At 42.9% G+C, this 25,299-nt stretch overlaps 1 protein-coding gene across 2 annotated transcripts in view; it reads right to left on the reverse strand.

The window, feature by feature from the left end:
• dnaaf6 (dynein axonemal assembly factor 6) overlaps nt 1-25,299 on the reverse strand; it is a 66,938-nt gene that overhangs the window by 839 nt on the left and 40,800 nt on the right. For both annotated transcript variants that reach the window (XM_060832545.1, XM_060832546.1), the window contains 3 exons: nt 16,800-16,905; nt 8,056-8,152; nt 4,274-4,359 (listed from right to left, as the gene is read on the reverse strand). In XM_060832545.1, coding sequence (XP_060688528.1) covers nt 4,274-4,359; nt 8,056-8,152; nt 16,800-16,905 — 289 coding nt within the window. The remainder of the gene's footprint in view (nt 1-4,273; nt 4,360-8,055; nt 8,153-16,799; nt 16,906-25,299) is intronic.

Genomic DNA, 25,299 nt, shown 5'->3' on the forward strand with positions numbered 1-25,299 from the left:
GGAGGAAACCGGAGCACCCGGAGGAAACCCACGCAGACACGGGGAGAACGTGCAAACTCCACACAGTCAGTCGCCTGAGTCGGGAATTGAACCCGGGTCTACAGGCGCTGTGAGGCAGCAGTGTTAACCACTGTGCCACCGTGCCGCCCATATGGAGGGAGGTTCACCAGACTCCTGGGATGGCAGGACTGATGTATGAATAGACTCTGATTAAATTAATATGTATTCACCAGAGTTTAGGAAAATGAAGGGGACAACTCAAGAAAACATATAAAATTCTTAATAAACTCGACAGGTTAAACAAAAACAGAAAATGCTCGAGAAACTCAGCAGGTCTAGTAGCATCTATGGAGAAAAGACATAATAAGATGATAAGATATAGGTGCAGAATTAGGCCATTCAGGCCATTGAGGCTACTCCACCATTCACTCATGGCGGATATGTTTCTCAAACTCATTCTCCTGCCTTCTCCCTGTAACCCTTATTTGTCTGACTGAGGAAGAACAAACCATCTCTGTCTTAAATATATTCAATGACTTGACCTCCACATGAGTTTCCACATATGAACCAGCCTCCAGCTGAAAAATTCCTCCTCATCTCAGTTTTAAAGAGTTGCCCCTTCAGTTGGAGGCTGTGCCTTCAGATTCTAGTGGAAACATCTTCTCAACGTGCACTTAATCCAGGCCTTTCAGGATTCTGTAAGCTTCACTGAGATTCCCCTTCCTTCTAAACTCCATTGGGTACAAAACCCTCAACTACTGCTCATTTGACGAGCCATTACAGGATCATTCTTGTTAACCTTCTCTGTACCCCTTCCAATACTAGCACATTCTCCCTTAGATACAGGTCACAAAACTGCACACAATATTCCAAATGCATTCTGACTAGAACCTTATACAGCCTCAGTACTACATCTCTGCTCTTGTAATAAATACGAACATTGCATTTGCCTTCCCAACTTCTCCATGCCACTCAAAAGTACTTACATATCGAAAACACCGACGGGGATGGGATAATGATGGGAAAAGGCTAAGGACATGGTGCTCCTCGCTATCTAAAGTAAAGGACCTCAGTAGGATGTTCCTTTGGCCACCTTCTGGCTGGCCAGCTGGTCAGTGGATGGTAGGGGATTAATACTCGCAGAAGGGGGCTTTAGCCAGGGAGAAGAAAGAAACTGGAGAGCTAAAGACTTTCAAGACAGTAATTACCAAAATGAGATTTAGCAAAAATAGAAGAGATACAACAGAGAATTTAAAAGGATGGTTGACACTGAAAAAATGAAGGCCCAGCAAAACTTATGCTATCAGTCTTGAGTATAGATAGAAAGGAAAATGCATATATACAATGCCTTCCACACCACTGAACCACTCAAAGCACTTTACAAACTATAAAGTACTTCAGGGTTGGTGGAATATACCTTCAACATTTGGGAATGCAATAGGCAATTTGCCTGCAGCAAGTTCGTACAAACCTATTGTGATGCTTCAATCACAAGAAATCACCCAAATTCTCAACATTGCACTTTAGGAAGACCAGCTGCTTTACACTGGTAAGTTAATTTAATTTCCAATCAAACATTTGCAATAAACTGAGAACTGAGTATCAGAATGTGTTAAATTGACAAAGGGCTGGATGGAGTCGAGAGTGTGGTGCTGGAAAAGGCAGCATCCGAGGATTTCGGGCATAAGCCCTTCATCAGAAACGAGACTTGTAGGCCGGGGGCAGAGAGATAAATGGGAGGGGAGTGGGGTTGGGGGAAGGTAGCTGGGAAAGTGATAGGTGGATGAAGGTGAGGGAGAAGGTGATAGGTCAAAGGGGGTAGTGATAGACAGATCGGGAGGGTGGTGCCAAGTTGGAGGCTTGGGACTGGGACAATGTGGAGGGGAGGAGAAATGAGGAAGCTGTTGAAATCCACATTCATCCCTTGTGGTTGCAGTGTGTCAAAGTGAAATATGATGCGTTCTTTCTTCAGGCACTGGGTAGTAACGGTTTGACGGAGGAGGAGGCCCAGGGCCTGCATGTCCTTGATGGAATGGGAGGGGGAGTTAATGGGTTCATCCACAGGCCGGTGGGGTTGGTGTGTGTGGGTGTCCCAGAGATGTTCTCTGAAATGATCCACAAGAAGGCGTCCTGTCTCCCTGATGTAGAGGAGACCACACAGAGTGCAACGGTTGCAGTAAATAACATTGGTAGAGGTTGAGGATGTGGAAGGATCCCTTGGGGCCCTGGACAGAGGTGAGGGGAGTGATGTGGACACTGGTGGGGGAGGGGGTGGGGGGTGGGGGTAGTGTGTGGACCTGACAAGGAAGTCGCGGAGGAAATGGTCTTTTCGGAACGTGGATAGGGGTGGAGACTGCGATGGAGACATCCAAGAAGGGGAGGAAGGTTTCCGAGATGGTCCAGGTGAATTTGAGGTTGGGGTGGAAGGTGTTGGTAAAGTTGATGAACTGTTCAACCTCCTCATGGGAGCATGAGGCAGTACCGATATAGTCATTGATGTAGCAGAGGAACAGGTTGTTGGGGGGTGGGAGGATCGGTGCCGATGTAACTGCAGGAGATGGACTGTTCCAAATGTCCAACAAATAGGCAGGCATAGCTGGGTACTATGTGGGTGCCCATGGCTACCCCTTTGGTTTAGAGGAAGTGGGAGGATTGGAAGGAGAAGTTGTTAAGGGTGAGGACCAGTTCAGCCAGGCGGATGAGTGTGTTAGTGGAAGGGTACTTGTTGGAACTACATGAAAGGAAGAAACAGAGGACTTGGAGACCTTCGTTGTGGTGGATTGATGTGTACAGGGACTGGCTGTCCATGGGTGAAGATGAGGCGTTGGGTGCCGGGGAAATGAAAATCTTGGAGGAGGGTAAAGGGTGGGGGGTTCCTGGACTAAGGGGGAACAGGACAGTGTCAAGTTAGGAAGAGATGAGTTCACTGGGACAGGCACAGGCTGAGAGAATGGGTTGGCCGGGGCAGTCAGGTTTGTGAATCTTAGGAAGGAGGTAGAATCGGGCAGTGCGGGGTTCACGGACAATGAGGTTGGAGGCTAGTGGAGACTATATCTCCTCCCACCCTACCTCCTGTAAAAATGCCATCCCTTATTCCCAATTTCTCCACCTCCGTTGCATTTGTTCCCAGGATGAACAATTCCACCTCAGAAAGTTCTGGATGGGCTCCTTCTTCCACAATTGCAACTTCCCTTCCCACATGGTTAACAGTGCCTTCCAGCGCATCCCCTCCACTTCGTGCATCATTGCCGTTGATCTTCACTTCCGCCACCTCCAAACGGACCTGACCACCAGAGATATATTTCCCTCCCCACCCCTTTCAGCATTCCGAAAAGACCATTCCCTCTATGACTCCCTCGTCACGTCCACATCCCCCACCAGCCCACATCCCTCTCCTGGCACCTTTCCCTGCCACCACAGGAAGTGCAAAACCAGCAGCCACACCACTCCCCTCACCTCCGTCCAAGGCTCCAAGGGATTCTTCCACATCAGTCAGAAATCTATCTGTACCTCTACCAATGTCATCTACTGCATCCACTGCATCCGGTGTGGTCTCCTCTAGATTAGGGAGACAGGATGCTTTCTTGCGGATCGTGTCAGAGAACATCACTGGGACACCCGCACCCACCGACCCCACCATCTTGTGGCTGAACACTTCAACTCTTCCTCCCGCTCCGTCAAGGACATGCAGGCCCTGGGCCTCCTCCACTGCCAAACCATTACCACCTGACGCATGGAGGTGGTAATCTCATATTCCGCCTTGGGACCACACGAGTTAAGTGTGGATTTCAACAGCTTCCTCATTTCCCCTTCCCTCCAATTATCCCATTCCCAAGCCTCCAATTCGGTAGCACCCTCCGGACCCATCCATCACTCTTCCCTCTGACCTATCATCTTGTCCTTCACCTTCATCCACCTATCATTTTCCCAGCTACTTTCCTCTCAACAACACTCCCCTCCCATTTATCTCTCAGCCCTGACCATAAGTCTCATTCCTGATGAAGGATTTATGCCCGAAACGTTGATTCTCCTGTTCCTCGGATGCTGCCTGACCTGCTGTGCTTTTCCTGCGCTTCACTCTCGACTCTGAGCTCCAGCATCTGCAGTCCTCACTTTCTCCAAGAGACTGGGTGGAGCTTAGTAAGATTTGGGGTTTAGTTACCAGTGCAAGTTGAAAAAGCAGGACTTGCCTTGTATCTCTTCACCCACAGCCTCAGGTGGACTTCCTGATGTTTCACAGGAAGACCTTACTTCAGCAAAGTCTTTCACTTACTAGTCTGGTGATCGAAGAGCAAGAAACCGTTCTTTAATATCCAGAGTGACATCTGTTGGTTTGCAATCTGGCAGCTTGATTTTAATCTGAAAAACAGTTTTCAAAACAGCAATCAAAAGTTGTCTACAGTAGATTCAATGATTCAAAAAACTGAAATAATTTCAGTATTTTTGTTTCTATTTGCTTCTTTTATTCATCACAACCGTTCTCAAGATTCTTTACAACTAGTTTGGTAGTAATCAATATTCCATTATCACCGGTGCTAATGCCTCTTTCTTTGGCTCAGATGTAGGTGTAAAGGAAAATTTCCATTCTGACTTTGATAAGGTCCTTGTTCATCAAAATAAAGAGATCATCTTTATGGGGACTTTAATCCCAGAGTTGGCCGTAACTCTGATGTCTGGGGAGGAATCATTGATTAAAATAGTGCAAGAGGAGCCAATACTGCTGACAAAATATGCCCGGTGTGACATCATAACAAACGTTCTTCTCTATCAGGAGGAGAAATACAAAATTACATGGAGATGTTTCACATCAAAGCACTGTATCACATGTCCTTCTTTGATCCAAAACTCCAAGTGATGTTTGTATCACTTGATTCATGAAAGGAACTGATGCCTGCTGCATAAATTGTCAAATCAGAGATGAGCATTCACCCAGCACCAAGACATCACAAGACAGACACAGTCCAGAGGAAGCAGATCAATGTCTCAGACCTAAAGCAGCCAGGACACGAATAGGAATTCCAAGTGCAATGCATATCCAAACCAGAAAGTCTTCAAACATTCAACTCAATTCCAGAATTCTAGAATAGTCTGAACAAATAAAGTTAACTGTACTAGACCTTAGTGCCCAGATCTTTGGGATTGAGCATCATTGTTATCCTCAAACAAAGATGAGCAGCCCTCATTGACACATCAATCCAAGAACAAAGGTCTTGAAGGCAGCATTCCAACAGCACGAGACTGATATTCAAATATAGATCTAGAAAATAAAGCACATGTGATAGGAAGAGAAATCCCGAAAGATCCAAATTATACTGATCAAGAGATGTAAAGCTTTTCTGAAGAACTCTCCATTCACAGGACAAGACTTTCTACTCAAAGTTGACAACATGTCTATTAATGCTGGAAAAATATTCCTTATGACTCCTCTAAAGGCAATCCATAGAGTCAGCTCAGGTGATTCCCTAATGCCTACAGGCAAACCGCTATTGATGGCAGAACTGCAACGATCAAACAAATGAAAAACAAGTCTGCAGTCCTGGTAAGTGCCAGCTGAAGTCTGAAACGTTGGTGGACTTTTACTCACATCAAGACTCTGCACACCCATCATGCAGATTTGAGAAGTGAAGGGGCTCTCCCAACCCTGTCATCAGGAATATGACAATCTTCAAGGTGGAAGGTACATCACATTGTGGAAACTAACGATGTACTTCCCTCCTTTCCATAGCAGGGAAAATTCTGAATTACATTCGCCTGAATTGCCTACTTCCTATGACTGAGGAAATTCTGTCACAGATACTGTGTAGCTTAGACATGCCAGAGAAACCTCTGATACTTGTTGTTGCCAGACAGATCCAAGAAAAAGGTGGAGAAGAGCACTAGGAACTCTTCAAAGCATTCATCAACTGAACAAAAGCATTTCACTTGGTGCTGGTGAGGCTCTGCGAATTGTGCTCCAGGAATTTGGATATTCAAGAAACCTTATCACAATCCTGCAAAGACTTCATAATGAGGTAACTGCAACTGTCTTGAATGGGAGATCTGAAGCAGATATCCACAAAATTGGGACCAGGGTTTAACAAGGTTGAGTGATAAATACTTTCTTATTTTAAATTCAAACTAAGCAAGTTTATAAATCCTCGGCACCAAACAAATCCTAAAAAGGCAAAGTACTGCGGATGCTTTGGAGACAGGACATAATTATTCTCTGAGGGGCTTCTTTTTTATTTTAATAACTCATTTATTAGATGACATAATCATATAGTAACAATACTTTCCATATTTGACTTGACAAAATAAGTACTTTGCTCACAGAGCAGAAGAGTGAGAATAATCCATAATTAATTTTGTAAAGGGGAGACAGTGACATAGTGGTAACACCACTGGACTAGTAATCCAAAATCCCAGACTAACGTTCTGGGGACATTTGTTTGAATCCCATCATAGAATAATAACCTGGGAAAAAAAGCTAGCCTAAGGTGACCATTAGAGGAATATGTGTCAAATGCAGATAAATTTAATTTGGGAAACATGGCCAGCATGGATAAGTTGTTGCAAAAGGTCTGTTTCCTCGCTTTTTGACTCTAGGTAACTACTGTTGTTTGTCATAAAAACTTATCTGGTTCTCTAACATCCTTGAGGGAAGGAAGTCTGCCATCCTTACCTGGTCTCATCTACATGTGGTTCCAGACTAATATTAATGTAGTCGACTCTTAACTACCCTGGGCAATAAGTACTGGCTCAGCCAACAACATCCTACAAATGAATTTTTAATAAATTCTCACTCCTTGATTGAACATTAAGCCACTTAAGATGAGGAAAATGTTAATTTCTGATGCACAAAAAACCATTCACAAAACATGTTTTCTTTCAAAATAACTGACACTGACTTCTACTGGCAGTCCCCAAGTTGTGAACAGGATCTGTCCTGAAATCCATTTGCAAATCAATTTGTGCGTAAGTTGGAGCACAATGCAGGAATATTGGAAAGCCGCAATTTGTTAAGTATGGAAAATGTTCCTATGTCAAATATTTAAAGTTACACCCTCGTGTTGAATAGTGCTTATAAAGGAGAAAGTGAGAACTGCAGATGCTGGAGATCAGAGACGAAAAGTGTGGTGCTGGAAAAGCACAACAGGTCAGGCAGCAACCGAGGAGCAGGAAAGTCGACGTTTCAGGCATAAGCCTTTCATCAGCGTTCATAAAGCGTTGTAAGTTGGCACCTTCTGGACACACATGAAGCTATTACCCAAAACTCACCTTTCACTTTTAATTGAGACTTAACTCATGGTTTCCATTGCATATACACAAAGCTGAAAGATTTTAATCAGGTAGTTGGTGTTCTTTTTATAGAATTTCAAAAGACAAACATTGGTTAACATCTAAGTTATAATCTGGATGTAGAATTATATCCCCTTAATTAGAAAAATGGACACACACATACAACACAAAAATACAGCAGCCTCTTCAGTGTAGGTGCTTCAAAACTAAAAGCCAAAAGGTGAAAAATATCCCAGTTGGCCAAGAGTCACAAAACAAAGTATAAAAAGTAATGACTTCGCATGGGTCCACCAGATTTCCTGTTAACAAAAGCGAAGTACAGACAGTTATAGACTGATTTTAAAAAATCAAACCAATTTAAAATCAAGAAGTGGCCACAGTTCAGCTTTTCAGAGATTATGAGGCAGTCAGAATTACCAATATTTGGAAATTCTATCAGCTTCTCAAAAAACTTCTACTGAGAGGATGGAGACTTACAGTCTCTGGGAACTAACTACTTAGGCCTGCAAAACAGAAAGTTAAGTTTTGAAAGTCCATGTAGATTTTTTCCCATCAGGTTTTCCAGTAAATTAAAAGCGATAAAACCATTTCTATCTCCTTGAAAGCTTTATCCAAAGTCATTCGACTTTTATGTATTCAGCAGGTGGCAGATACTGCATTAAACAGTTGACCACGTTTCTTCATAAAACCCTGCTCATCAAGTGCATGTACAAACGATTCAGTATCCTATAGTTTTCACATAGTTCTTATATATAAACGTATATTCCCAAAACTCACCACCATGTCTTCACAGCAGGCTGTGGAGCTATCCTTTCTGCTCATGCCGAAAAACACATCCTCTGTACCAACTTGTTGTTTGAACAAAATCTCATATCTAAAGACAGTAGGAGCCAGTAACTCATATAAACACTGTTGTACATGAAATCAAAGTGCAAGATGCAAGAAAACTGAAATTATAAATCATTTTTCCAATAAATGTGACTGACCAAATGAAGTGAAGCATAATAATCATAGACAAAAGACCACAATCTCAACATATAAAGAGGAAGGTTAATAAAACAGATACTCTCATGGTAACAGATAGTGGAATATCTGCCAAAAGCAGCTAAATTAATGATAATATTGAATGACAGACACAAATTCAATTCAGAGTGTGACATAGGGGAGGTGTTATTGACACACTGTTGCCACTTGGTGAGGACTGGAACTGCATTTTGCAGATTCTTAGGTCAACAGAATCTTCAAGAAAAAATGGTCGAAGGGGTGGTTTAGCATTGCTGACTGAAAATGAAATTACTGGTATCATAGAATCCCGTTGTGTGGAAACATGCCATTTGGCCTATTGAGTCCACACTAACCCTCTGGAGAGCAGCTCACCCAGACTTACCCTCCTGTCCTATCCCTGTAACCCTGCATTTCTCCTGACTAACCCACCTAGCCAAGACATCATTGGATTCAATGAACAATTTAGTATGGCCAATCCACCTGACCTCCACATCTTTGGACAGTGGAAGGAACCTGGAGCATCCGGAGGAAACCCATGTAGATACGGGGAAAATGTGCAAACTTACCCAAGGGCGGACTCGAACCCAGGTCCCACGCACTGTGAGGTAGCTACGCTAACCACTGAACCATGATGCTGTACTTAAATGATAAATGAGGATATAACAAGAGATAAGCAGATGGTCAATACTTTAATGAGTAATCAAGAACTGGAAGAAGACTTAAGATGGTAACAGGAGTTGGAGACCCACTTACATAAACTGTAAAATGGCAAGTTGCATAGGTATAGGAGCTAGACAATTATGTAATGGTTTTAAGGGTGTTTTCTACTTTATATAGGCAACCAAGCAAAGACCTGTATACCAGAAAATTTCGGGGTGCTACACGCCAGAGCTAGCTAAGGGCCAGGCCACATTAGATTTTATAGAAAGCAGAGAGTGGGGATAAAACAGTCTTTCACAGCCGACGACAACTGATGTTCCGCAAGGCGCAGTGTTCGGTTCAAAACCTTTCAATTTATACAATAACGATCTCAATGAAGGAACTGAGGGCATTCCGGCTACGTTTGCAGACAACACAAAGATAGATAGAAAGACAGGTAGCATTGAGGAGATGGGGAGGTTGCAGAAGGATTTGGACAAGTTAGGAGAATTAACAAAGAAATGGCAGATGTGGGAAAGTGTGAGGTCATGCACGTTGATAAGAAGAATAGAGGCATGGACTATTTTCTAAATGGGGAGAAAATTCAGAAGTCTTAAGCGCGAAGAGACTTGGGAATTCTAGCCCAGGATTCTCTCAAGGTAAACTTGCAGGCTGAGTCAGTTAGGAAGGCAAACACAATTATGGCATTTATTTTAAAAGGGCTTGAATATAAAAGCAGGAATATACTTCTAAGGCTATATAAGGCTCTGGTCAGACTACATTTGGAGTATTGTGCACTGTTTTGGGTCCCATATCTCAGGAAGGATGTACTGACCCTGAAGGTTGTTCAGGGCAAGTTCACGAGAATGGTGCCATGAATGAAAAGCTTAACATATGAGGAACGTTTAAGAATCTGGGTTTATACTCGATAGAGTTGAGAAGGATGAGAGAGGATCTAGTTGAAACATACAGAATACTGAATGTCCTGGACAGAGTAGATATTGGGAAGATGTTTCCATTGATAGGAGAGACTAGGATCCGAGGACATAGCCTTAGAGTAAAAGGTAAACCTTTCAGAACAAAGATAATGAGAAACTTCTTCAGCCAGAGAATGGCGAATCTAAGGAATTCATTGCCACAGAGGAGGCCAGATCATTGAGTATATTTAAGACTGAGATAGATAGGTTCTTGAGTATCAAGGGGTTCAAGGGTTACAGGGAAAAAACAGGATTCGGGTTGAGAAACTTATCAGCCATGATTGAATGGCGGAGCAGATTTGATGGGCTGAATAGCCTTATGATTTTATGGTCTAAATGCATAAGATCTCAACAAGATCCTAACTGGATCTCCAAAATGACTAGGTTGCTTGACTGACTGTTACCCAGGACAATGTAATTCATGGTAGGCAAAAGTGAGGACTGCAGATGCTGGAGATTAGAGTCAAGATGATGGTGTTGGAAAAGCACATCAAATCAGGAAGCATTTGAGGAGCAGGAGAATCGACGTTTTGGGCAAAAGCCCTTCATCAGGAATAAGGCTGGGAGCCTTGGGGGTGGAGAGAGAAATGGGAGGGGGGGGGTGGGGCTTGGAGGAAGATAGCTGAGAGTGCAAAAGGTGGATGGAGGTGGGGGTAATGGTGATAAATCAGAGAGGAGGGTGGTGCGGATAGGTGGGAAGGAAGATGGATAGGTGGGACAGGTCATGATAATGATGGTGCTGAGCTGGAAGGTTGGAACTGGGAATAAGGTGGGGGGAGGGGAAATGACGAAACTGGTGATATCTACATTGATGACATGGGGTTGGAGGGACCCGAGGCAGAAGATGAGGTGTTCTTCCTCCAGGTGTCGGAAACAGGATGCCTACTCGCAGAGTGCTTCAGAGAACATCTCTGGAACACCAGCACCAACTAATCCTATTGCCCCGTGGCCAAACACTTCAACTTCCCCTCCCACTCTGCTAAGGACATGCAGGTCCTCCTCCATCGCCATTCCCTTATCACCCAATGCCTGCAGGAAGAACACCTCATCTTCTGCCTAAGGGACCCTCCAACCCCATGGCATCAATGTGTAATTCACATAGGCTTTGTTAGTAGCAGCAAAAGAACTTTATTTATTGTAAACAATTAATCTGTAAACAATTAAACTAAACTCTCCCCCTTCAAAACTTCAAATGCTCTCATTCTCAATGGGCAGCATGGTGCCTCAGTGAATTTGTTGGGCTGAATGGCCTGCTTCCACACTGTAGGGATTCTACTAATTCAATCATGGTTAAAACAGACAAAAGACAGACATTTTAACAGAGATACGACAGATTTCAAAGGACTACAGACAGGGTAAATAAAATACTGAGGATTAAAAGATCAGACCATAAGCTGTAAAGTTATTTTTCTCATAGTTCTTTTGACTTTTACAGTGGTGACACATTGTTGTTTGTAAGGTGACGATCATATTATAATCCTTTGCTTTATGCTTCCTTGGGTTTTCTGTTTTTCTTTTCATTTGGAACAAGAGAGGAAGGGAATGGATGCTTTCAGTTTGCAGGCTTTTTCCTGACATTCATAACTTTTTAACATTCCGCAGCACAACTGAACTGTTGTCAGGTGGAATTCCCTTAACTGGAAAGATTCTGTATGCTGCTCAGTCTTGAATTCTCCCTTTTACTGCTTCCCTAAATCAATGTTGCATCAGATAGCTCAACAATGTGGAGCACATGGTTTCTTTAAGTTGCAAAGCAGTCTAACTTTCATGCCCATTTATATTCTCTCAAAAAATAACAGGTGTGGTATATTAGAACAATAAATTGGACTGGTTATGAGGGATGGAAGAAATGGGATAGGCTTGGCATGGGAGTGAGATGGAATTAGTTAAAGATAGCAAACTAGTGGGGATAATGATTATTTGAATAATATTATTTGTGCTAAAACTTCACTACATTGGAATGAAAAGGTTTTTAAAAAGCTGTCAGGTGAATTAAAAGCATACATCAGCATTGTATGCTGAAGATGATAAGTGGATACTTTCCAGAGCTATGGTATATGGTATAATTACAATTATACATACCTAGACTGAAAGAAAGAACAGTTATGATATTTGAAACTTTCACTTAAATAAGGTATTTGTGGGAGAAAGGAAACCATTTTGATTGTGGAAGCCATGACTAGAGGAGACAGGTTAGCTAAATTGCTGACAGCTATTCACAGGAATTGACTGTGAGCACCCATTTCCCTGACCGGAGGAAACACGTTAGCTAAATGAATTAGTGGTGCTGGAAGAGCATAGCAGTTCAGGATCTGGTTTCCAGCATCTGCAGTCATTGTTTTTACCACGTTAGTTAAAAGGCCCGATAATTGGAGTCCTTTACTGACCATGCTGTTATACCTTCCCGCCCACTGATAAGTCCCTCCAAGGGGTCTCTCTCTTCATGAGAGCTCCAGCCAAACAGTACCCCTGCAGACAAGATGTCACCAAACAATTTAATATTGATAGTCACTTACCACTATGAACAGGATGCTACTCGATCAGTTTCAATTGTTCAATTAATCCATGTTGTTAGACGAGTAATATTGTCAGCATCCTGTTACCATTGTTCTATTAATCAATGTTGTTAGACCAGTAGTATTGTTAGCCTTTTATTATTGTTAAACTATCGATTGTAGTTAGACCCGAATTGTTCTATAATCAACAATCAGCCATTTGTGACCCTTCATAAACTGTATACACCTGTAATTGAGCAGCAAGGTTATGACTCATCAATACTGAGCGGTCATTCCGAGCTGAGCAGTCATTGACCTCTTCGATATCGTGAAATAAACAAACGTGTCAATTTCACAAGGTCTGTGTACGAGGTTTATTGGAAATGGAACATTTCTCTGATAGTCTTTGTCATGAAACATGACTAGAGGTTAAGAAGCTTTATCTTCAATGATAGATTTAGACATTACAACCAGAGGAATTTAGGAAATCAGAGTGTTTATACTTCAAATAACATTAAGCCCATCACACATAATCTTGACGTTTCAGCTCAGATAAAATCAACAATTAGTCTTGATGTCCTATTAGGGTGCTGTGGTCACCCATTTGAAGACACTCAGCACTGATCGAACAACCTAGTATTCAGGAGGAGGAAGCTTGCTGAGAACGTCCTCAAGGCTAGACTCTTGAGAAAATTTGTATTTCAATTCCTGGTCGATTTTTATATATGGACAGCTTTATGTGGATTTTCCCAAACTGAGGGGTTTTGACTTTGTTGAAGCCTTGTTTTGTAGGTCATGCCTAATTTAGAAGATTAAGTGAAGATTACTTCAAAGTTTTCAAGTTATTAAATAGAATTAGCAGGACAGATAGAGATAAATTATTTTTGCTAGTTGAGGAGTATAGGACAAAGAACAAAGAACAATACAGCTCAGGAGCAGGCCCTTCGGCCGCCAAGCCTGCGCCAACATATTTTCCCCTTCCATACCAGAATTGTCTTCACTTGCAGGATCCGTATCCCTCTATTCCCTTCCTATTCATGTATTTGTCCAGGTGTTTCTTAAGTACTGCTATTTTGTCTGCTTCCACCATCTCCTCTTGCACTGTGTTCCAGGCACTCACCACCCTTTGTGTGAAAAACTTGCCTTGCCCATCTCTTTCAAACCTCCAACCCCACACCTTGAATCCTTGTCTCCTAGTAATTGACCCCTCCACCCTGGGAAAAAGCCTCATACTCTATCTATGCCATTCACAACCTTATAAACTTATATCAGGTCGTCCCTCAACTTCCTGCATTCCAGTGAAAACAAACCCAGTCTATCCCACTTTTCTTCATAGATAAATAAAATGAGATGACATAGCTTACCAATTAGAGCCAAACACTTTTGCGAATTAAATGTGAAAACATTCAAATATGTGCAGAGTGAGAGAAGTTTGGAACTAACTGCTGTAATTAGCTGATGATACTGATAATGTTAAACATCACAGGATCATAGAATTTTACTGGACAGAAGGAGGTCATTCCACCCATCACATCTGTAGCACCTCCTGAAAGAGCTACCCAGCTACTTCCACACTCCAGCCCCATCTCTGTAGCTTCTAACTTCATCCCTTTCAAATATATATCTAGCTCTCTTTTGAAATCTCCTATGGATTCTGCCTCCACCACTCCCCGGCAATGCATTCCAAATTCGAATAACTCTCAAGAAGTTTCTCCTCATAGCATTCCTAGGTCTCTTGCTGACAATCTTGAAATTGTGACCCCCTAGTTACTGACATATAACTACTGGAAATAGAATATCCTTCTTTACCCTGTCAAAATTGTTCATAATTTTGAATACTGCAATAAGGTCACCTTCTCTACTCCTAGGAGAACAAGCCCAATCCCTCGAATCTTTTCAAAATCCAAAACTGATAGATGTTGGCAAGCTAAAAATGCTGAAAATATTGGGTTAACAGGTTCCAGATCCTGAACTACAATGCTCTTCCAGCACCACTAATCCATTTAGCTAACGTGTTTCCTCCGGTCAGGGAAATGGGTGCTCATAGTCAATTCCTGTGAATAGCTGTCAGCAATTTAGCTAACCTGTCTCCTCTAGTCAGGGAACATGGCTTCCACAATCAAAATGGTTTCCTTTCTCCCACAATGGTATCGAGTTACAGATGAGTCATGATTGGTTCAAGGAGCTCAATGGTGTTTTCACATCCTATGTTGGGCACTGTGATAAAATGGATAATATATAAGGCCTATAGGAACAGTTGCTGGGTAATACAAGATTTTAATCTGGCTGAAATGACCTTTTTGTCTTACAATCACCAGATAAAATATATTTATAGGCCAGAACTATGAATATGAACTTCTATGGACACTGAGAGATTACTTTAAGGAAAAGAGTAGTGCTGTTGAACAGAGAGATCTCTGCATGATTAAAGGCTGATAAATTCCCAAGGTCTGATAACCTACATACCAAAGCACTTCAACAAGTGGCCCTAGAAATAGTAGATGCATTGATGGTCACCTTTCAAGATTTGATAGACTCTGGAAAATTCCTACAAACTGAAAGGTAACTAATGTAATTTCACTACTTAAAAAGGAAGGTAGGGAGAAAACAGGGAATTATAAACCAGTGAATCTGACATTGCTAATAGGAAAAATACCAGAATCCATTATCAATAATTTTATCAGAGTGAACTTAGAAATCACCGTCACAGAGGTAGAGAGGCTTCAGCATACCTTGTCCATGCCACCCAGTATTCACAATTAATGTTGTGCCATGTGCGTTCGCTTGGTCCATATGCCTCTATCCCATCCATGTACCTGTCTAAATCTTTCTTAAAAGACAACATCGTACTTGCCTTCAACACTGGAGCTCCTGTAGTACTTGCCACCTTCAGTGTGAAAAAAAATTGCTCCTCCGGACCCTTTTGTATCTCTTCCTTCTCACGTTAAACCTGTACCCTCTAGTTTAGACTCCCCTACCATGGGAAAAGTTGTTGGAAATCTACCTTTTCTGTGCCTTGTATGATTTTATAGACTTTTACAAGGTCAGCCCTCAGACTCCTCAGCTCCAGGGAAATAAATCTCAGTCTATCCAGCCTCTCCTTATAACTCAAACCTTCCAGTCCAGGTAGCACCCTAGTAAATCTTTTCTGCACTGTTTCTAGTTTAATAATATCCTTTCTGTAATAAGGTGACCAGAACTGCATGCAGTGCTCCACATGTGGACTTACCAATGTCTTGTACAGCTGCAACAAGACATCCCAACTCCTATACTCAGTGTTCTGTTAAACTCAGTGTTTTTTCAGCAAGCATGCTGAAAGCCTTCCTCACCACTCTGTCTAAATGTGATTCCACATTCAAGGAGTTATGAAACTGTAACCTTTGATTTTTTTTGTTCCACAACTGGGCTCTGTCATTGACTGTGTACGTCCTGACGTACCAAAATACAACAACTTGCATTTATCTAAATTAAACTCCATCTGCCGTTTCTCGGCCGACTGGTCCAGTTGATCAAGATCTCGCTGTAATCCCTGATAAACTATCCACTATACCACTACAATACTGGTGTCATCCATAAAATTGCTAAGCAATCCTCCTGAATTCTCATCCAAATCATTTGTATAAATGATGAATAACAGTGCATGAAGCACTGATCCCTAGCCATCTTAGCAAGAGGATTCGAGTAGAGGAACAAGGATGTTATACTGCAATTACGTAGAGTCTTGGTGAGGCCCCATCTGGAATATTGTGTGCAGTTTTGGTCTCTTCATCTGAGGAAGGATACTCTTGCTATAAGACCAAATACAGCAAAGGTTTACCAAATTGATTTCTGGGATGGCAGGACTGATGGATAAGGAGAGACTGAGTAGGTTAGGATTGCATTTAGAAGACTGAGAGGAATCTCATAGAAACATACAAAATTTGGACAGGATTAGACAGATTAGAAAAAGGAAAATTATTCCCAATGTTTGGGAGGTCCTGAACCAGAGGTCATTGTTTAAGGATAAGTGGTAAATCTTTTAGGATTGAAATGAAGAGAGGTTTCTTCACTCAGAGAGTGGTGAGCCTGTGGAATTCACTACTACATAAAGTGGCTGAGACCAAAACATTGTGTTTTCAAGAAGGTATGGTTCTTGTGGCTAAAGGGATGGAGGGATGTGGAGGGGAGGGCAGGAGTAGAATATTGAGCTCCTTGATTAACCATAATCATACTGAATGGTGGAGTAGGATCGAGGAGTTGAATGGCCTACTCCTGCTCATATCTCCTATTGCTCTATGTCAAAAGAATGTGACGGGAATGCTTTGAATGTTGGGTCTTAATATTGATATGTTATTGTATCACATGAAGCAAACTGTACGCTCTCTGTTATACAAAAGCCCAAAGCTCAAATACTTCAATTACTTACTCAGGCTGTTTTCTTGGATCCCAGATATCCTCAAACTCTGACCCCTCAGGCACATCATCCTCTGACCAGATCCGTTTGGGGTCTGAAGGTTTTTCAGGCTTGAAATCTATTAAAGAGAGTGTGCTATCAGATATTACATGGCTTTCTTTCGTCCACCTTAACAGCTGAAGTTGGTTAACGTTGAGAATCTGTTACATTTAATTGTTCTGCATTGTTTAAATCTCCTCTCCTGAAAACATTGAAGCATTGCTGTTCCCAAATGTACATTACTCTCATGCTAGTTGAAGTTGTTGTGATTGGAATGAGGTCAGCCAGGTGCATCTCAGGAAATACGAGTTCCCTGACTGGAACTGTTAACCTGTTCCAGTTAGGGAGTCACATCTGACAGATACAAACAGAAGACAACTCTGTGCTAGCTGGGTCAGTGCTATGTTCTATGCAGGGTGATTTAATGATGGATACTGAACTTTGTGAAGTTATTTCAGAAGTGAATGTTGGCAATACAGCCCAAAGCTCAAATACCTCAATTACTTTATCCCCCTCAACCTGTCCTCAATTGACACCTGCACTTACATTGTATCGCTCGATGACTGGTCAATGATTGCTCCTCCCTATTGCAGGACATCCTTGCCATTGTTTTATTTAGAACACACTAAGGACCCAAACCTGCATTTGTACAACTCAGGCACTCGGTGTAAGTGTAGATGATGAGTGATGGTAATTATGCATTCTTCCCATTGTATTAGTGTTGAGACTTAAAGCCCTGCAAGTCAATGACAGCATAATTCTGCCACCACTCTTGTTTCTGAAAAAACCTGTCACACTCCAATGCTACAAATCTGTGCACACTCCACATTGGGAAACCCATGCTTGCGGTTGCTAATTTAGCAACAGAAGCATGAAAGTTTGTTTCTGGTCATAGAGTTATATAGCATGGAAATAGACCCTTTGATCCAACCAATCCATGTCGGTCATGTTCCCAAATTAAACTAGTCCAACCAGTCTCAGCTTGGCCTATATCCCTTTCAATCTTTCCTATTCATGGATTTATCCAAATTTCCTTCATTCACAACCTTCTGTCATAGTACAGTCCACTCTCTGTGTCAAAAAGTTGCCCTGATATCCTTTTTAAGTCTTATTCCTCTCACCCTGGAAAATATGTGCCTTAGTTTTGAACTTCCTTCACCCTCAGGAAAAGAATCTTGCCATTCACCACATCTATGCCCCTCATGATTTTATAAAACTCAATAATGTCACCCCTCAACCTCCTACTCTCCAGTGCAAAAACTCCCAGCCTTACCAGTCTGCTTGTGTAGCTCAAACTTTACATTCCTTATAAAATTCTGGTAAATCTTTTCTGAACCCTCTTAATAATATCCTTCCTATAACAAGGTGACCAGAACTGCACACGGTACTCCAGAAAAGGCCTCACCAACATCCTATACAATCTCAACATGGTATCCCAACTCCTGTAAGCAAAAGTCTGAACAATGAAAGCTAATATTCTTGCTTGATGCTCTCAGATCCCAGCTGTCTTTGTGGAGAGAAGGAGGGTGGGATTGAATATTGTATTGAGTTACGACCAGGATCCCTTGAAAGGAAAACTCTGCTCTGCTTAGAGCTAGAGAATAAAAGGGAAGTGAGGAGTGGTGTAAACAGGATGGTCTGAATTACAGAAGAAGTACTTTTGGGAGTCAACTTAAAGCTGGTGAAACTTTCAGAGAGCGATAAGGAGTTTGAGGAGGGGAATCTATCTTAGGTCAAGGACTTTAAATATAATACACCCTGAGGCATTTCAAGCAAGTGAGAATCAACAAAAAGACAGAGGAAAGGAGGCCAAGAGGGTTGAAGAATTTAGGACCAGTGTAGGGAAGGGTGTTGTTGTATTCTAAGTATATTCCATCTTGGATAATGCCAAAGTTTTCCACCTTGAAGACTTAGCGTTAGGATCAGAATCCTCAGCCATCCCCATGGCCTTTCCTGGATACCCTTAAGATTGTCATTAAACCTGTCAGTTCTTATAATTGGATTACTGGAGCATCTCTTCCCACAGAATAAGTGTTCTTTCTGCTCAGGACCTGTCCTTGCTTAGCCTGCTCAATGTTCTTGCTCAACTGTTTGATTATCCACTGGCCATTGATGCTACACTTGGTCCTAATCTGCTGCCAAATGTCATCATCAACCTTTCCCCAGATCATCTTTTTTATGGTCCTGACATGTCCTTCTACCACCATTACTAGGTCTTGGTCTGTTTGATTTTCTTTTATTCTCCCCCTTAGCATCTTAACAACTGTCCAAATAAATTTTATCCAAAGTCTATTGAACTTTCTTGGTTAAAAGTCTGAGCTTATTAGCCGAATGATCCAAATCAATGGTGTTGACTATGAACACTCCTGCTCTGTGAGCTGTTACCAAATCATTCAACGTATTTCTTTCACCATGCCCCAGTTAGCTTGGGTCTGCCCACCCCAATTGTCCATCCATTTTCCATCCTAATAGCCAATGGCACAGATCCAATATAATTTCTGAAGTTAATAAGGGCAGTATTCTGTCAGCTGGGTTCTGCATATATCTAACACCACTGGTAATATAGTCAGTTCTTCTATAATGCAATGGTTGCATTCTTGTGCAACCCCGCATTGCAGAAAAATCGCGCTTTAGAAACAGCACTTGTTGGCAATGTAATAGCAATACCGCAAATACACATTTTAAAACTTAGTGCTTTAGAAACAGCATCCCCAATTCGTCAATCGTATTATAGTGAATTTGTATTGACTTCTGGTTTTGGTCCATTTCTAATTTCGCACAGAACATAATTTTCCCACATTACTATCCTAGGTCACATTTCCAGCCCTTCCTTTGATTATATAGCCAAACAGCACATTTCTGTGTATCCTTTTGTGGAAAGACCCCACTAATCATTTGTGGCATCTGTGATTAGGTAGCAATAAACTGAACTTCATTTGTCTTTCTACACAATCCTCTGGTTGTTACACTGTAATGCCATGGATTTGTTGGGACCCACAAAATACTATCTTCACATCTGCCTGCCTCCAGTGAGCAAACCACACATAGCAGGGATATGTGTACTCTTGCCTAATTAAGGCCTTTGATAATCGTATCCTGGCAATCTATCCCAAAATGAAGATGAATAGGCATCATCCTGGAGAGGAGATTAAGATGACATCGTTATTATCCTTATCAGTGCTGCACTGGAAAAGCAAAGCAGGTTGGGCAGCATCCGAGGATCAGGACAGTCAATATTCCGGGCATAAGTTCTTCAACAGGGTGGAGGGTACGGGGTAGCTGAGAGATAAACAGGAGAGTGAGTATGGGGGTGGGGGGAAGATAGCTGGGAAGGAGATAGGTGCAGATGGAGTGGTGGTGGTGGTGATACTGATGGGTCAGAGGAGTGGGTAGACATATAATATCTCTGACCCTTCTCCACTTGTGGAGATAATTTGTAACTCAGTCTAGTCTTGGCTGATGGTCAGTTAAAGCTGTCCCAAAATATGCTTTGATTGAATTCTCCAAATTCCCCTTTTGGCAATCAATTGCATTGTGTCAGGCCTCACTCAGGCCTGACATCTGTTAATCCAAAATGGGGGTTCAGAAGGGGGTTGGAGGTCCGGATGACTAATATTTAGACAATGAGATGAAAACAGCCAAATAATGAAAATGATGATGTTGGGGGTGGGAGGTATGCAAGTGTGTGTGTGTGTATACATATACATGCATTTGGGTGTATGCACATGCGTGCGAGTGCATGTACATGTGTGCGAGTGCATGTACATGTGTGAATGAATTGGGTCAACTGCCCAGATGGGAGGGCTCTGGCTTCCAGGGACTTGCTCTTCCTTGACTTGGTAGAAACGTCAAAATGACTGCCTACATAATGGGGTTGTCTATGTCTCTGGGATACAGCCGCCACCCAGGACAGTTTGTTGGGTGTACTGTCCCGAACCATTGTTTTCACTTCAGGGCTGTTACATAGAACATAGAACATAGAACATAGAAGGATACAGCGCAGTACAGGCCCTTCGGCCCTCGATGTTGCGCCGACCGAATCCTACCTAGCCTATACTAGCCCAATAACTTCCAAATGCCTATCCAATGCCCGCTTAAATGACCATAAAGAAGGAGAGTTCACCACTGATACGGGCAGGGCATTCCATGAACTCACAACCCGCTGTGTGAAGAATCTACCCCTAACATCTGTCCTATACCTACCACCCCTTAATTTAAAGCTATAGTCCCTGCCTCTTCTGGCCAGAATTATTGGGGCCAGCTGTAGTTCAGTTCCTGAAAGTGAGGCCTCAGGAGGGACAGTGTCTAGGATTGGCCCAGCATTGGTAATTGGAGCTAGTCCTGGTTCAGGATTTAGGACTGGGTCTGAATCAATGACTGGTCTGGGGCTCTGGATCAGGACTCAGGTTAAAGGCCACTTTCCCCAGTTAGCAGGAGAATCGACGTTTCGGGTATGAGTCCTTGTTCAGGAATGAGGAAAGTGTGTCCAGCAGGCTAAGATAAAAGGTAGGGAGGAGGGACTTGGGGGAGGGGCGTTGGAAATGCGATAGGTGGAAGGAGGTCAAGGTGAGGGTGATAGGCCGGAGTGGGGGTGGGGGCGGAGAGGTCAGGAAAAAGATTGCAGGTTAGGAAGGCAGTGCTGAGTTCGAGGGATTTGATTGAGACAAGGTGGGGGGAGGGGAAATGAGGAAACTGGAGAAATCTGAGTTCATCCCTTGTGGTTGGAGGGTTCCTAGGCGGAAGATGAGGCGCTCTTCCTCCAGCCATCGTGTTGCTATGGTCTGGCGATGGAGGAGTCCAAGGACCTGCATGTCCTTGGTGGAGTGGGAGGGGGAGTTGAAGTGTTGAACCACGGGGTGGTTGGGTTGGTTGGTCTGGGTGTCCCAGAAGTTTTCTCTGAAATGTTCCGCAAGTAGGCGGCCTGTCTCCCCAATATAGAGGAGGCCAGATCGGGTGCAGCGGATGCAGTAAATGATGTGTATGGAAGTGCAGGTGAATTTGTGCCGATATGGAAGGATCCCTTGGGGCCTTGGAGGGAAGTAAGGGGGGAGGTGTGGGTGCAAGTTTTGCATTGCGGTTACAGGGGAAGTTGCCGGGAGCGGAGGTTGGGTTGGTGGGGGGTAGTGGACCTGACGAGGGAGTCACAGAGGGAGTGGTCTTTTCGGTAGGCTGACAGGGGAGGGGAGGGAAATATATCTCTGGTGGTGGGGTCCATTTGGAGGTGCCAGAAATGATGACGGATGATACGATGTATATGGAGGTTGGTGGGATGGTAAGTGAGGACCAATGGGGTTCTGTCCTGGTGGAACCCTCCAACCACAAGGGATGACCTCATCTAGAAAAAAACATGTTGAGTTACTATATCTGCTGCAACTTGACCTGTGTTCATTCGAAAGGGAAACACCCCTAACTATTTATTAAAAATGTCTACAATGATCAGGATACACTTATACATGATGGTAAGGAGCTGACATAATCTAATGGAACACCACAGTCTTCCAACTTACATACCTTAACAGTCTTAACATACCTTAACTCTCCTTTACTGGCATACCTGTCTGGATTGCAGATGAGACAATTTTCAACATAACGCTTTATGTCTTTTCCTCTATCTAACCCCAACACAATTCCTTAATTCTATCAGTTGTAGCTTCCTTCCCTGATGATCCAGGGCATTGTGGCTTTGATATGTCACTTGATTTTCATCCAGAATCAGTGCCAAGTACCATCCATCTTTGAGAACACGTCTGTCCTGAGTGCTTAACTTGTCCCTCCCACTTGCTACAGGAGGCAGGCATCATTTCCTCCCGTACATATTTTAACCCAGTGTTGCAGTCTGAGTCTGTACCATGGTTTGGCATCTATTTGTTCCGGAATGATGGGCTGCCATGGTTTTCTTTTGTGAGTATGTTGCTAGCCAATTAGTCTGCGATTATGTTCCCAGTGGGGAAGGCTCTAATCTTAATCATGGCTGTGGCAGTTTGCATATGGTCATGATTTCCTATCTGCAGAAAAGAATCCTCTAACTTTCTACATGGCAGGAATTCAGTTAAATTGGTGTAGACATACATGCAATCTGAGTGTATGTCTGCTAGTGGGAAAAAATTTTCAGGGTGGCTGACCGCGTAAGCTAAGGCTGCTACCTTGGCAGCCTGAATGCTCATTTTATTGGGGAGCTTCAGTGCTAATTCTATTAGAGGCTCATCCCTGTGGTTCACCATATATAAACCACATCCTGTCTTTCGGTGTCCACCATAGAGGATCCATCTACAAATTTTCTTACTGGTGGTGATTTTTTTTTGGGGGTGGGGGTGGGGGGGGGGGGGGGGGGGAGGTTCTCCCTTCTGTTCCTCATGGTCTTGAGGGTCGTATGAGGTATGAGGGACCTTATGATCTGTGCCTTCTTGGGGTTACCTTTTAGTCCAGGGCGGTGAGGAGGGTTCACAGTTCCTTTAACAAGGTCAAATGTTTGGCCCGTGTCGCTGTCTGCAGGAGGAGATCAACTACATACTGTACCGACAGTGCAGTTGGATAGACATCTCTGGAACTTTAACTAGTCTCTAATGGATGGGGATTCAAGATGGTGGCAGCCCAGTAGATCTGCTTTGCTGAGCTCTGTATCAGAGCTCAAACGAAGTGAGCACTCACCCGCTCTTCACTATCCAATTTGTTGAAAACAGTTAATTCCTGACCTTTGGAACTACTTAGCACCATCCTGAACAATTGGTGCAACAGGAAGAACCAGCCATTTGGATACAGAACTGGCTCAAAGGTAGAAGACATAGTGTGGTGGTGGAGGGTTGTTTTTCAGACTGGAGGCCTGTGACCAGTGGAATGCCACAAAGATCTGTGCCGAGTCCTCTACTTTTCGTCATTTATATAAATGCGAGCATAAGAGGTATAGTTAGCAGGTTTGCATATGACACCAAAATTGGAGGCGTAGTCGACAGCGAAGAAGGTTGCCTCTGATTACAACAGGATCTTGATCAGATGGATCTCTCACTCTGCTTGCTGGCTGAGAAGTGGCAGATGAAGTTTAATTCAGTTAAATGCTATGTGCTGCATTTTGGGAAAGCAAATCTTTGCAGGACTTATACACTTAATGATAAGGTCCTAGGGAGTGTTGCTGAATAAAGAGACCTTGGAACGCAGGTTCATAGCTCCTTGAAAGTGGAGTCACCAGTAGATAGGATAGTGAAGAAGGCCTTTGGTATGCTTTCCTTTATTGGTCAGAGTATTGAGTTTTGGAGTTGGGAGGTCATGTTGCAGCTGTACAGGACATTGGTTAGGCCACTATTGGAATATTGCGTGCAATTCTGGTCTCCTTCTTATCGGAAAGACGTTGTGAAACTTGAAAGGGTTCAGAAAAGATTTACAAGGATATTGCCAGGGTTGGAAGATTTGAGCTATGGGGAGAGGCTGAACAGGCTAGGGCTGTTTTCCCTGGAATACTGGAGACTGAGGGATGACCTTATAGAGGTTTACAAAATTATGAGGGGCATGGGTAGGATAAATAGACAAAGTCTTTTCCCTGGAGTCAGGGAGTCCAGAAATAGGGGGCATAGGTTTAGGGTGAGAGGGGAAAGATATAAAAGAGACCTAAGGGGCAACATTTTCACACAGAGGGTGGTACGTGTATGGAATGAGCTGCCAGAGGAAGTGGCGGAGGCTGGTACAATTTCAACATTTAAAAGGCATTTGGATGGGTATATGAATAGGAAGGGTTTGCAGGGATATGGCCTGGGTGCTGGCAGGTGGGACTAGATTGGATTGGGACATCTGGTCGGCATGGATGGGTTGGACCGAAGGGTCTGTGTCTGTGCTGTACATCCCTATGACTCTGTAGTTTCTGTAGTCTGTGGAGTAGAGTAGTAGTTCATAATATAATAACAATAATAGAAAACAAAGTTGTCATATTATTTTGTAATTCAATAAAATACCTAAAATCCCTTTTCAGTAAGTTTATTTATAGAAAAAAATCTAGTCTCTAATGAAATATCGACGATGAATTGCAAAAACCCTGGAGAAAGCAGGTCCATATGATTTGCTGGCCCTGAAATGTGAAGGTGAATTTATATTGGCAGTATCAGTGGAGTGGACCACAATCTATTATTATTGTCCAGTATGGTGAAATATTTTGACCATGAGGCCTGTCTCATCAAGAGTTCAGAGTTAGTTGCTACTGTTGGTGCCGTGATTGGGGTGATTTTATTTAGTTCCCTGTAACTGATTGTGAGCTGCCAAGAGCTGTCTGGTTTCTTAAACAGCCATATTAACTGGTGAGTTATTCACAGACATTACTCCTTGCTTTTACAAGCTGCTAATGACCTTGACCATCTCTCACTCTGCTTGTTGGTGTAAGTGTATTGCTTTTGTGGCTTTGCGTCCAATCCTCTTTCACTACCTCGCCCTCTATCTGACCATAGTTGTGTGTGTGACTGGCAAGTGTGCTTTTGTGCTCTGTCAGAATTGC

This window comes from Hemiscyllium ocellatum, chromosome 11 (genome assembly GCF_020745735.1).
Source record: "Hemiscyllium ocellatum isolate sHemOce1 chromosome 11, sHemOce1.pat.X.cur, whole genome shotgun sequence".
Classification (NCBI taxonomy): domain Eukaryota; kingdom Metazoa; phylum Chordata; class Chondrichthyes; order Orectolobiformes; family Hemiscylliidae; genus Hemiscyllium; species Hemiscyllium ocellatum.